Source organism: Sminthopsis crassicaudata, chromosome 1, assembly GCF_048593235.1.
Source record: "Sminthopsis crassicaudata isolate SCR6 chromosome 1, ASM4859323v1, whole genome shotgun sequence".
NCBI classification, from domain to species: domain Eukaryota; kingdom Metazoa; phylum Chordata; class Mammalia; order Dasyuromorphia; family Dasyuridae; genus Sminthopsis; species Sminthopsis crassicaudata.
In genome coordinates, this window is record NC_133617.1 from 28,732,673 (window position 1) to 28,747,238 (window position 14,566).

The 14,566-nt window shown below is 36.1% G+C and overlaps 1 protein-coding gene across 1 annotated transcript in view; it reads right to left on the bottom strand.

Annotated features, from left to right (window-relative positions):
* Positions 1-6,497, bottom strand: part of OAS2 (2'-5'-oligoadenylate synthetase 2) — a gene marked incomplete at its 3' end in the record, with an annotated part of 33,524 nt that extends 27,027 nt beyond the window's left edge. Inside the window, 1 exon segment of the mRNA XM_074297217.1 lies at positions 6,191-6,497. Coding sequence (XP_074153318.1) covers positions 6,191-6,370 — 180 coding nt within the window.
* Between the last annotated feature and the right edge of the window lie 8,069 nt (positions 6,498-14,566).

Below are 14,566 nucleotides of genomic sequence, written 5' to 3' on the forward strand. Positions count from 1 at the left end.
AAGAACTCTGCTGTTACTTCCTTGTTTTATCTGAAACTAAGGCTAAGTTATATAGCCCCACAGCTGGTAAGTGTCCAATGCTAGATTTATACTCAGATCTTCTTGACTCCAAATCCAAGGCTCTATCCACCATAATACCATACCACTTAGGAGGCTGTGCAGAGGCAAATCAAATTAAGGTAACTTGAAGAGAGAGATAACAGCAAAAAACCCAATATAATTGGAGAAGGCTATGGTAAGAGGTGGCAGCTGGGCGGAGCCCTGAAGGACATTGTTATTTAGTTGTTTTTCAGTCATGTCCAACTCTTCCATGAACTCATTTGGGGTTTCTTGACAAAGATATTGGAATGGTTTGTCATTTTCTTCTTCAGTTCATTTTACACATGAGAAAACTGAGACAACAAGGTAAAGTGACTTGCTCAGTGTCACTACAGCTAGTAAGTGTGTAATGCCAGAGTCAAATACAGGTCTTCTTGACTCGAGGCCCAGTCCTCTACCCATCAAGCCACCTAGCCACCCCAAGGAACATGGGTGTTCTAAGATTCTTTTATGTGTAATAAGTCTAAAAGGTTAGAGAGATGTCCAGAGAGAGAGGAAATGCTTGGAGCTGGAAGATAGATTGTCTCATAAGAGGAACAAATAGGTCAGTGTCACTGGGTTGCAGTATACATAGAAGGGAGCAAGGTGTAAAAAGACCAAAGGGGGAAAATGGGGGGGGGCTGATAGAAGGAAGGGTGGATTAAAAGAGGGGGGATCAGCAAAAACTGCTAAGGAGTGACAGGGTAAAAGGAGAGAGGAGAAGGAAAAATTGGATGAAGGAAAATACACAGTTTGTAATCATAACTTAAATGTGAATGGGTTGAACTCTCCCACAAAATGAAAGTGAATAGCAGAGGGTATTAAAGGACAGAATTTCATAATAGATTGCTTGTAAGAAACACATTCAAAGCAGAGAGGTATACACAGAATAAAGATAAAAGTTGGAGCTGAATATATTATACTTCAACTGAAGTAAAAAAAAAAAAAGCAAGGGTAACAATCCTGATCTCAGACGAAGCAAAAGCAGAAAAATTTAATTTAAAAGATAAGGAAGAGGGGCAGCGAGGTGGCACAGTTGATAGAGCACTAGCCTTGAAGTCAGGAGGACCTGAGTTCAAATCTAGCCTCAGACACTTAAAACTTCCTAACTATGTGACCCTGGGCAAGTCACTTGACCCCAATTGTTTCAGAAAAAAAAATTTAAAAAAATAAAATGTAGCAATAAAAATAATTATATAAAAAAGATAAGGAAGGAAACTACATCTTGCTAACAATGAAGTAATATCAATACTAAACATATATGCACCAAGTGGTACAGCATTCAAATTCCTAGAGGAAAAGTTAAGTGAGTTACAGGAAGAAATAAACATCAAAACTATATTACTGGGGCACCTCAACTTCCCCCTTTCAGAACTAGATAAATCTAATCACAAAATAAATAAGAGAGAAGTTAAGGAGGTAAATAGAATTTTAGACAAATTAGATATGATAGATCTCTGGAGAAAATTGAATGAGGATAGAAAGGAATATACCCATTTCTTCAGCTGTACATAGGACCTATACAAAAATTGATCCTACATGAGGGCATAAAAATCTCATAATCAAATGCAGAAATGGAAATATTAAATGCATCTTTTTCTGATTATCATGTAATAGAAATTATATGTAACAAATGGCTATGGAAAGATAGATCAAACATTAGTTGGAAATGAAATAATCTAACACTAAAGAATGAGTGAGTCAAACAACAAATTGTAGAAACATTCAATAATTTCATCCAAGAGAATAACAATAATGAGACAATATACCAAAATTTAAGGGATGAAGGCAAAGCAGTTCTTAAGAAAAACTTTGTATCTTTAAATGCTTATATGAAAACAATAGAGAAAGAGAAGATCAATTAATTGGGCATGCAGAAAAAGCCAGAAAAAGAAGAAATTAGAAATTCCCAATAAAATATCAAATTATTTTTTTTAATCAAAGGAGAGATTAATAAAATTGAAAGTAAGAAAATTATTGAAATAGTAAAGCTAAGAATTAGTTTTGTGGAGGGAAAAGACAAACTTTTGATTAATTTGATTAGAAAAACAAAGAAACCCAACTTATCATTATCAAAAATGAAAAGGGTGAATTTACTACCAATGAAGAGGAAATTAAAGCAATAAAGAGATATTTTGCCCAATTGTATGGCAATAAATCCAACATATAAGTGAAATGGATAGATAGTTGCAAAAATATAAATTTCCCAGGTACTAAAAGAGGAAATAAAATACTTAATCCCATTTTAGAAAAAAAAAAGTTTGAACAAACCATCACTGAACTCTCTAAGAAAAAATTTTTCACTACCAGATGGATTTGTAATTCTATCAAATATTTAAGAATAATCAATTCCAATATTATATGAACTACTTAGAAAAATAGGCAGAGTCCTGTTAAATTCCTTTTTTGACACAAATATGATGCTAATGCCCAAACTAGGAAGAGCCAAAACAGAGAAAGAAAATTATAGACTAATTTCCCTAATGAATATGATGCGAAAAAATTAAATAAAATATTAGCAAACAGATTACAGCAATTATCATTAGGATAACCAGGTAGAATTTATATAAGGAACATACTGGCTTAGTATGGAAATTGACCATATCAATAACAAAGTAACAGAAATCATGATTATCTGAATAGATGCAGAAAAAGTTTTTGACTAAATACTGCACCCATTCCCATGAATAACACTAGAGAACATAGGGATAAATGGAATTTTCCTTGAAATGATAAGCAACATGTATTTTTAAGTTATCATCAGCAACTATTATTATATAATAGGAATAATTATTTATAAGATATCAGGGATAAAACAAGGATGCCCATTATCACCATTATTATTCAATAAATTGGGGCAGCTAAGTGGCACAGTGTATCCACCAGCCTTGAATTCAGGAGGACCCAAGTTCAAATGTGGTCTCAGACACTTAACACTTCCTAACTGTGTGACCCTGGGCAAGTCACTTAACCCCAGCCTCAGGGAAAAAATATTATTCAATATAATACTAGAAATGTTAGCATTAGCAAAAACAGAAGAAAAAGAAATTGAAGGAATCAGAATAGGTAATGAGAAAACAAAACTATTACTCTTTGCAAATCTATGATGGTATACTTAAAGAATTAATTAAAAAATACTTGAAGCCATTGACAACTTTAGCAAAGTTGCAGTATATAAAATAAACACATGGATATGATCAGTGTTTCTGTTGCCAATAAAGCCCAGTAGCAAGAACTAAACAAAGAAATCCCATATACAATAACTGCAGACAATATAAAATATTTGAGAATATTTCTGCCAAGACAAAGCCAGGAACTACATGAACACAATTACAAAATACTTTTCACACAAAGTCAAATCTGAACAATTTGAAAAATATCAATTGCTCATGGGTAGGCTGAGCTAATATAATAAAAATGACAATTCTACCAACTGTTCTATCTGAAGTTACTGGCTTACAAACATTAAGAAGCACTCTAAGGGGCAGCTAGATAACACAGTGAATAGAGTGCTGCCTTTGAAGTCAGAAGGACCTGAGTTCAAATTTGAACTGAGATATTTAATACTTCCTAGCTGTGTGACCCTAGGCAAGTGACTTAAGCCCAATTGCCTCAGGAAAAAAAAGGCACTCTGGTGGAGGGTCATGAATTAAAATTCAGGCTAAGTTCTATTCAAGACTAAGTGCCTTCCCTTTACTAACACCTTTCTTCTTATTCTGGCTAACTCTAACTTTATGCTGCCCCAACTCTGTTTCATACTTACTATTCCTGGTGTCTATTGTTTCCTTTCATTTTGTCTGTAATGTCTTCCACTAAATAAATCTACCTTTTGCCAAAGGGGGAAAAAGAATTAAAATGCCCAAAACCAATTCTCTAAGGTTTATTCTAGAACCCTAAGGATGGTAACAAACCACCCTTTGCATTTAGGTAAACAGAAGATAGTGCTAGGGATTAGAAGATCATGAGAAGTACAAGTTTTCAGTAGAAAGTGATCCTTGCTGTTGTTGTTTCCTTCCAAGGACTCCCTGTCATGTCTGGTAGTCTGAGCTACTCAGTCACTCAGAATTATAAGCTTGTTCTCTTTTGTAACATTGATGATAAGGATCTCAAGGTTTTTATAATTATTTTTTGACCTCAAGGTTTGTCATAGCTGGAACACAAGCACTGATTATGGTGCACATTTTCCTGCAATCTCATTGACACACATGTCATTCACTCTTTAGGCATACAAGTTTGTTGACTAGGGATTAGTTTTGATTGCAAAACTTGTACCAGCTTCACAGTGCTCCCCTTCACTGGTCACTCCAGGAAAAGGTGTATCCAGCTCTAACTTCAGCAAGTTGGGCTTGTTTTATTCAGGGCTGCTATCTGGATGTAATACTTGCTTAGTTCTCTCACAAGAGTTTTAAGTCTATTGGATTTTATATTACCAAAAGTATGCACACATTTGATGGTGAGTAGAATTATCTTTGTAGAAGTGTGTGTGTGTGTGTGTGTGTGTGTGTGTGTGTGTGTGTATTTTGCATGTGTTTCTACTGCAAGATGAGATCTTTGAAATTATCAAGCCAGGGAATAGGTAAGCACACAATTTTTAGGGCACCTTTCCTAGCTACTTCCTGATACCAGGAGGGGAACAGTGTGATTCTTAAAGGCTGCTCAGGTATCCAAGAGGCTGTCGAATCCCACTGCTGCCTCCATTGAGAAAACAATCTTATAGCCTGGGATGACTGTGTTCAAGGTTGTGACTACAGCTCCCTATGTATCTACATCTGACACTTCATCACTTTCTTGATGCCTCAGGACTTTGAGAAAGGTGGAAAAGATCGAATCATATAGGGGCGTCTTTTAATTCATGCTTAAATTGGATTTAAATGAGGGAGGCAGAGTTGCATGAAGTCATTGACTGAGTCATCATGAAATCATTACAGAGTCATCACTATCTAAAAGGAACACAGAGTCAAGATAACTGGTGACGATTTAAGATGCAATGTCTGAACTTGGCATCTTTCATCGGTAACCAAGTTCTACATGCTTCCCAATGCCTGCTTCAGCCACCTTCTTGGCTGCTGAAACAAAGTGTTTTCATCCACCCATTCCACCTTGGGAAATCTTCGCTCCTTAGGATAGACATGCCCCTAACTAACCGACGAGACCCCAGTTTAGCTGATCTGCTGAAATGTTTTATTGGGACATGGCCACTGTACATACTCCAATTTCTTGGAGCCCCAGGTGAGAGTTAGATGACTCAAAAGGACACCAGAGGTGGAAAGCAGTCCTGAAAAGGGCTTCAAAGCTGAATGGAGGCTGGACTGAGGTAGGGAAAAATTTGATGCAGAGAAGCCAACCAAAAGCTTTTTGTAATCTAATATAGATTAAAAATTTTTTTCAACTTTGTGGCTCCCATATGACCCTCCCTCCTTGCCTCTCCTATGGATTATTACTGGAATCTTCTAAATATCTTCATAACTCAGACTTCTATCCCCTCCAAACCATTCTCCCCAACTTCCAAAGAAACATTTCTTAAGCATAGGTCTGATTGATCATATCACTTCTTGTTCAATAAACTCCTATTAGCACAAGGATCAAATACAAATCCTAGCATTTAAAGCTCTTTACAACTTGGTTTTAACCTACATTTTCAGACGGTTATAAATCATTTCCCTCTAAGCACGTTATGATTTAGTCAAACTTTCTTTCTTGCTGTTCCTTAAAGATGACAGTTAGTCCCCCACCTTTGTGTCTTTGCACAGGCTGTGCTCATGCCTGGTACACCTTCCTTTCTTATCTCCTCCTCTGATAATCCCTATCTACAAAGCCTAGATTAAACGGCACCTTTCGCAGCACATTCCTTTCTTCTTCTTCACTTTCTGTCATCAGAGTGGATAGCTCTCTCCTGCTCCCCCGAGGTGAGGATCTTTGAGGACCTCCACCACTCCAAATCCCCATCCCAAATTACCTTGTTTTTATTTTGTATATATTTATTTGTACATGTTTTCTCCCATATTCTTTCTCCCCTATCTCCTTCCCCTCTCCCTCCCCTCCCACTTTTTCTTCTCTTCTTCCTTTTTTTCTTCTTTCCCCCTCCTTTTCCCCTCTCCCTTCCAGCACTTACCAGAAGTATCCCCTTCACTTGACTCTGTAACTCCAAGAACTCACAGATGGTGTTGATATTCTCATCAATCTTCTGCAGTTGCTTTTTTGAGGGTTGTAACTTATTCTGAATGTACTGATCTAGATTCTCAGCAAGCTCTGAGTAAAGGTCAGAGAACCAACTCAAAAAAAATTTTAACATTATTCCTCCTTCTTCATTCAATGTATCAACTTTACAATTAAGCGAGCTCGTAGATGATTCCTCTGGCAGGGATTTACTCAGCTTAAAAAGTGAAACTAAAGTTTTAAAGTTTCGATTCTGAAAGGCAGATGTTCCTTCCCCAGAAACCCCACCCCTGGCTTCTCTGCCTTCAATTAGATTCGTTTCTTCTGAAAGCTTTCTCCTCTTAGTCTCTGTTCAGATTTCAGTTTCTCTCTGGATGGTTTTTTAACTTCTTTTAAGCATGATGCTGTTCTTCCTAGCTGTGTGACCCTGAGCAAGTCACTTAACCCCAATTGCCTCAGTAAAGCAAAACAAAACAAAACAAAATGTTGCTGTTAAAGACAGAATCGGTAGCATAGTGTGCCAGGGCTGGAAGGGGCCATAGCAAAGGACATATTGAGCTGGGAGCGGTCTTAGAAATTAGAATGTCAGAGCTAGGAGGGATTTTAAGTGATAAAGTTAAAATCCAACCTCTTAATTTTATACAGAAAGATTTGAATTTTTATTCTATTTCCTCTGAAGGTGTGTATCCTTCCTCCCTAGTCAGTCATGGAGTTTCCCTGAGAGATGTTTCAGTGTAATAAAAAGAGTTCTCAGCCCTGGAAGCCCAAGAATGGGATATTTACAAAAATTACAGAATCTCAGAATGGGAAGGAACCTCCGAGATCCTTTATTTTTTCTAAACTGTAGCTACAGGCACGGTTCCCCCTGCAACATTCTGATGATCTAGTTTCTGCTAGAAGACCTTTAGGATGAGGAGATAGCCCCTGAAGTGGTCTTTATTTATTTAACTTTCATATAGATTACATCATGCAAAATGCCAGTCTGGACAAGCCAAAAGCTGGAACTAAGGTCAGTAGGAGAAACATTAGCAGCCTCAAATATGCAGATGATTCCACTCTGATGACAGAAAGTGAAGAAGAATTAAAAAGCTTCTTGGTATGGATGAAAAAGAACAGTTGACTTGAAGCTTAACATCCAAAGAAAATAAAATCTTGGCAACTGGCCCTTAAGGTGTTTTTCAATCCTTGCAGTCATGTCCAACTCTTTGGGACCCTATTTGGGATTTTCTTGGAAGAAATGCTGCATTGGTTTGCCATGTCCTTCTCCAGCTCATACAGATGAGAAACTAAGGTAAACAGGGTAAACTGACAGAGAGAAAGTAACTGAGGCCAGATTTGAACTCTGGATGAATCTTCCTGACTTCAGGCTAAGCATTATGGTAGGATATCACTAATTCCTGATTATTAAATAAAGCTTAATATAGGAAGACAAATGCTTGAAAAGGTATCTGCTGTTTTCATGCAAGTTTAACATAGAGGGATTCCTCAGAGAATCCCAGAATTTGCGACATAGAGAGGAGCCTCCATTCATTCTGCGATGTCTGTTTGAAGACTTCCAAGGCCAGGGAATCATTCACTTTAGGATTGTATTAATCATTAAAAAGTTTTTTTTTCTTATCATTGGGACCTCTACCCATCACTTCTGTTTTTTTCCTCTGGGGCCAAATAGGACAAATCTTTTTTAAAAAATTATATTATTTTCCAATTATTATATTTCCAATTTTCCAATTTAATATTCATTTTTGTAAGATTTTGAGTTCCAAAATTTTCATCTCCCTCCTTTCCTTAATTCCCCCACCACATTAACAAGCAATTTGATATAGATATATCTGTACATTCATTTTTAACACATTTCCATATGAGGCATGTTGGGAAAGAGAAATAAGAACAAAAGGGAAAAATCATGAGGAAGGAAAAAAATAAAAGAAAAAAAGGTGAAATAGTATGCTTTAGGGGAGGATTCTGGGAAGGTGGCGGAATAGGTGAGTAAATTTCAAGCTCTGAGATTTCCACAACAAACAGAATAAATTTGCATCTCAGGGCAAGAACAGACTGATTAAAACAAGACTTGGAGCAGAACTGTGGTCCTACTGGGACCACAGGGGAAGATCCAAAGAAAACCTTCCAGGCTAGAGAGTAAGCAGTGTGAAGTGCAAACACCTCTAGGCTAGCTCTGCAGGAGTTTTATATGGGGACCCCTCAAGTTCCAGCACACCCTGTGAGTACCGAGTCAGTGGGACAGGGATGCTGCAGGCTCTGGTCACTTGCTGGAAGGTGGAACTTGTGGTTTGGGATTCCAGGGCAGAGAGGAGAACTGAAGTGAAGCTACAGGCATCACTGTCCCACTCCACAATTAAAGGAGTTTACACTAATACTTTTTTTTTTAATGAATGGGCAAAGAAGAACCAACCATAGAAAGTTACTGTGGGAATATGGAAGATTGGGGTTCATCTTCAGAGGAGAACATTTTAGTTTAAAAAGCTCCTTCTACCCCAAAGAGTAATGTGAAATGGCACCCTGCTCAGAGAGAATTTATAAAACTCAAAAAAGAATTCAAAAATCAAATGAGAGACATTGAGGGAAAACTAAAGAAATAAAATAAAAACCATCCAAGAAAAATAAAAAGGCTAAGAAAAAAAGTTAACCAACTAGAAAAGGAGATACAGAGTCATTTTTTCTTTTCTATTATAACTTTTTATTGACAGTACATATGCATGGGTAATTTTTTTTACAACATTATCCCTTGCACTCACTTCTGTTCCAGCTTTTCCCTTCCCTCCCTTCACCCCCTCCCCTAGATGGCAGGCAATCTTATACATGTTAAATATGTTACAATATATCCTAGATACAATATATGGGTGCAGAACCAAACAATTCTCTTGTTGCACAGGGAGAATTGAATTCAGAAGGTACAAATAACCTGGGAAGAAAAACAAAAATGCAAACAGTTTACACTCATTTCCCAGTGTTCCTTCTCTGGGTGTAGCTGATTCTGTCCATCATTGATCAATTAGAACTGAATTAGATCTTCTCTTTGTCAAAGATATCCACTTCCATCAGAATACATCCTCATACAATATTGTTGTTGAAGTGTATAATGATCTCCTGGTTCTGCTCATTTCACTCAGCATCAATTTATGCAAGTCTTTCCAAGCCTCTCGAGATAGAGTCTTAAAGATGAAAATAATTCTTTGAAAGCTAGAATTGGGCAAAGGGAAACCAGTGAAGCTATGAAAAACCAAGAAATAACAAAACAAAATAGAACAAAATATAAAACATTTTAAAGAAATGCAACAGATCTGGAGAACATATCAAGAAAAGAAAATTTAAGAATTATTGGATTACCTGAAGGCTATGACCAAAAAAAGGATCTTGACACAATAATGAAAGAAATAATCCAAGAAAATTGTCCTGGAGTGATAGAACACAAGGAGAAAGTAGAAATAGAAAAAATTCCACCAAATATCATTCCAAAGAGATCCTTTGTGAAAACACAAAGAAATATTATTGTCAAATATCAAAACCCTTGGATCAAAGAGAAAAATTTTCAAGAAACAAGAAAAAAAGCAATTCAAATATGATAGAGCTACAATTAGAATTGTACAAGATTGATCAGCAGCCACAAAAAAAAAAGACTCCAGGTCCTGAAATCATATATACTGGCAATCAAAAAAAAAAAAAAAAAAAAAAACTCAGCCCATAGCCAAAATATATCTAGCACAATTATTCATAATATTAAATGAAAATGGATATTCAATGAATTTTCTTTCAAACACAGACTCAATAGAAAATTTAATATATAATAAAAGATTAATTCCAAAGAACTTAACATGGACAAATAGTTAATTTTTTTATATGGAAATGTATATGATTAAGATTGACATCAGAAATTGAATAGCTAAAAGAAAGATTGGGGTAGAGTTGAATATGAGCTAATGCTAAAAAGCAAAACATTTAGGAAAAGGCAAAAATAGTAATGTGTTATAAATGAGGTACAGAAGAAGGACACAGAGGCATTGGGGAGGGAAGGATTCATAATTGTAAAAACCTCACATCAGGAACGGGTTAAACAAGCAACACTACATAGGTACTATGAAGCGTATCACTGTCTACAAGTCTATAAAGAAATAAGAGGGGAGGACTTGGTGGAGGGGGAAGTAAAGTGTCTGGGAAGAAGACAAGGGAGGGATCCATGGATGGGGATGGGTTGGGGGAGAGGGGAAAGTTTAGTAATAATAAGACAAGTTAAGAATTAAAGTAGAAGAGTTAACAGGGATAAGGAATACTACATCAAGGATCAGGAGTAAAATTTACTAGGAAAAAAAAGTAGGGCTTGTAATCATTGATCTTAGATAAAGTCAAACCAAGATTCAATCAAGAGAGAAATCTACATTATATGTCAGCCTTACTAATATTATTTTAGATGTATATTTACATATGGATAAATGTGTGTGTATATATATGTGTGTGTGTGTATGTATGTGTATGTAGATTTGTATGCATGTAGCACTATGTATGTATATATAAAGATGTATGTGGATCTGTGGATGAGTGTAAATGTATATGTATATATATATACACACACACACACACACACACATATATATATGTATCTGGGTGTGTGTATGTATGTATCTGGGTATGTGTAGTTATATATCTACAGAGCTGTTGTGATCTCATCGTTGTGTTCCTATGAAACCTGGACAGTCTACTAGCTCCATGCCAGGAAACTTAATAGCTTGCTTCCATTTGAATTGTCTGAGGAAGATGTTGAAGATCACCTGGGAGGATAAGATACCAGACACTGGTCCTTTTCTGAACTAAACCGCCAGGCATTCAACTCTTCTGCAGAGAGCACAACTCCATTGGGCTGGCCATGTTGTTCAAATGCAAAATGTACGCTTGCTGAAAAGATTATTTTATGCAGAACTCACACAGGCAATCGCTCACAAGGTGGTCAGAAAAAACAATACAAGGACACCCTCAAGGTCTCTCTTAAGAACTTTAGAATCAATTGTATAACATGGGAGAAGTGGCACAGGACCACCCAGAGAAGATGCTGTGCTTTATGAACAAAGCAGAATTGAATTAGCCCGAAGGAAATATGAAATGCACAAAATTAGAGAAGTCACTCCATATGGACTTTTTGTGTCCAAGCTGTGGCAGAGCATTCCAAGCTCGTATTGGTCTGATCAGTTACAATCAGACATGCTATAACTCGACTCCAACATAGTGATCCTTTTCAGAAACGAAGAACAACAACCAACCAACCAACAACCATTATAAATTTATCTGTGCTGAACTATAGCTTGCTTGGGGGAAGTGAAAGGGGAAAACAAAAGAATAAAGTAAAAAAAAGTGCACAGAAGAGAACAAAAGAACAACCTACAAAGAAGCAAAGAAAAAGATGGGCACTCTTGAATATAATTTCTTCTATGATTATATGTGCTTTTTTGAAATGGAAATTTATCATTATATATTTTGAATTCTCCTTGATATTCTCCTGAGTACATGATAATGTTCTCTTTTGTTTTCCCCTTTTCTGTCTTTCTTTTTTCTATTCTTTGCCATCACAAAGAGAGCTACGTTTCTTATTTTGTAAAAAAAAAATTAAAGAAAAGAAAACAATATGTTTTGATTCACATTCAATCTCCATAGTTTTCTCTCTGGATGTGGATGGCATTTTTAATCCAAAGTTTATTAGAGTTTTCTTGCATCACTTAATTTCTGAGAAGAGCTAAGTCCTACATAGCTGATCATCATATGATCTTGCTGTTGCTGTATACAATGTTTTCCTGGTTCTTCTCTTTCAGTCAGCATCAGGTCATGGAAGTCTTTCCAGGTTTTCTGAAATCAGTCTGTTCATCATTTCTTATACAACAATAATTCTACTATATTCATATACCCTATCTTATTCAGTCATTCTCCAATTGATAGGCATCCAGTTATATTCCAAATCTCTGTCATCACAAAGAGAGATGCTACAGACATTTTTTGAACATGTGGGTCCTTTCCTCTCTTTTATTACCTCTTTGGAATACAGATCCAGTAATGATACTGCTGGATCAAAGGATTTGCAGTTTTATAGCCCTTTGGGCATAGTTCCAAATTGTTCTCCAGAATGGCTGGATCCGTTTACAATTCCACTAACAATGCATTAATGTCCCAGTTTTCTCAATCCCCTCAAATAGGACAAATCTAATCCCTCCTTTGTGTACCATATCTTAAAATACTTGAAGAGAACTCTTACCCCCAAGTGAGTCTTCTCCAGGCTAAACATCTCTACTTCCTTCAACCAATTCTCATTGGACACATTTAAAGGATTTTCACCATTCTGATTGTTCTCTTTTGGAGCCTCTCCACATTATCAATGCCTTTTTTAAATTGTGGTGTCTAGAAATGAACACAATATTTTGATGGTCTGATAAGATCAGAGTATAGTGGGAATATCAACTTATTCTTGGAAGCAATGTATAGCCCAGTATCTCATCGACTTTTTTTTATTGATTTTTTGGGATTAGTTTTCTAAAATCTTCAGATCATTTTATGACAAACTATGAAAACCAAACACATTTCCTCCCCCTTCTGATCTTATATTGGTATGTTGTTTCTTTGTGTCCTCCAAATGGATGACTGCAACAAGTCCTGGAACCATTGGATGAGTTTGGCTTAACTATATACACAGAAAAAAAATTAAGTGGATGAACAATAATTATTGTCCAGGTTACCCAGAGAGTTGATCCATCAGTACACATATTTTAGAATGATGGTGCAGTGGACAATGAAATAGGCTAAAAATAGATGAGATGAGGGCAGATGAGAATGCATTTGGGAAACTGTTCAGTGCTTTTAATGGTCTCTAAGCTCATCATTTTAATGTCAATTTTTTTTTTCTAGTGATGCCGCTGACTACAAATCATTGAATAATATACAGATATTCTAAGGATGTTTGGAAGTCCCAGGCTGGAAACTCCCTACACCAAGAATATTATAACTCTTTAGGGTACAAACTAAGGAAATGCCAAAGGCAGTAGAAGTTACTTTTCCAGGGTCAAATGTCGAAATATCAGAAGCAAAATTAAAGCCAAATCTTGCTGACTCCAATACCAAAATTCCATGCTTTCCCCATGGAATGTAACTGTAGATTATATAAAATATGATGAGGGTCATAATTGGTGTAAATTGTTGTTGTTGTTCGGTTATTTCAGTAACATCTGATTTTTTGTAACCCCATTTGGGTTTTTCTTGGCAGCAATACTAGAATAATTTACCCTTTCATTCTCCTGCTCATTCTAAATGAGGCAAATAGGGCTAAGTGACTTGCCCAAGGTCACACAGCTAATATCTGGGGTCAGATTTGAACACAGGTATTCCTGACTTCAGGCCTGACATGCCATTCATTGAGCAAAGGTATGCCCAGGAGATGGGATTGGATCTCAAAGGCTTATATCATCATACCCTTTAGAGTTGTCTTCATTAGGAACTTCAAAGAATGACTGCTTGAATGGTGTGTTTCAAGGGGACCTTTTTTAGGTGATGATTTGGGACAAGAAGGTGCCTTCTAAAGTGAAAAATGTAAGGATTCTAGAGCAAATATTATTATTTATTATTTTAAACATAAAGAAACTGAGGTCCCAAGTTAAAGCAACAAGCCTCTATTACTTAGTCAGGCACTATGTGCTAAGGCCTGGAGAGCCAAGAAAGCATGAGGCAAGCCCTGCTTCCAGGAGCTCAAAATCTAATAGGGGAGACAACAATGCAAATAATCAGGGACACACAAGACATATGTGTTTTCATGTGTGTATATGTGTACACACATATGTGTATTTGTATTTGTACCTGTGTATGTGTGCCTTTTGTATATGTGTATACATACTCATACATGCATGCACATATACACTCATATGTACAATGCATGACACATAGTAGTGTGTATTACACTACTCACACACAAATGTATACATACACATATGTGTACATATGCAACCCATGTGTATACACACATATACACAGAGATATGTACATATAATTGCACAATACATGCACAATATGTACTTATATAGACACAATAAATACATATGAATATGCATTTATGCACACAGATATATTCACATACACACATATATACATATGTATACACACTCATTTATACACACATGTGCACATATATAAAACACATAATCCATATACATACATATACACACTTATATACTTTCATGTACACATATTATAGACATATAAACATATATACAGAATACACACATTAATATACACATGTAATTGTGTAGTATATGACACGTATACGCATATACATGCAACATATATACATATA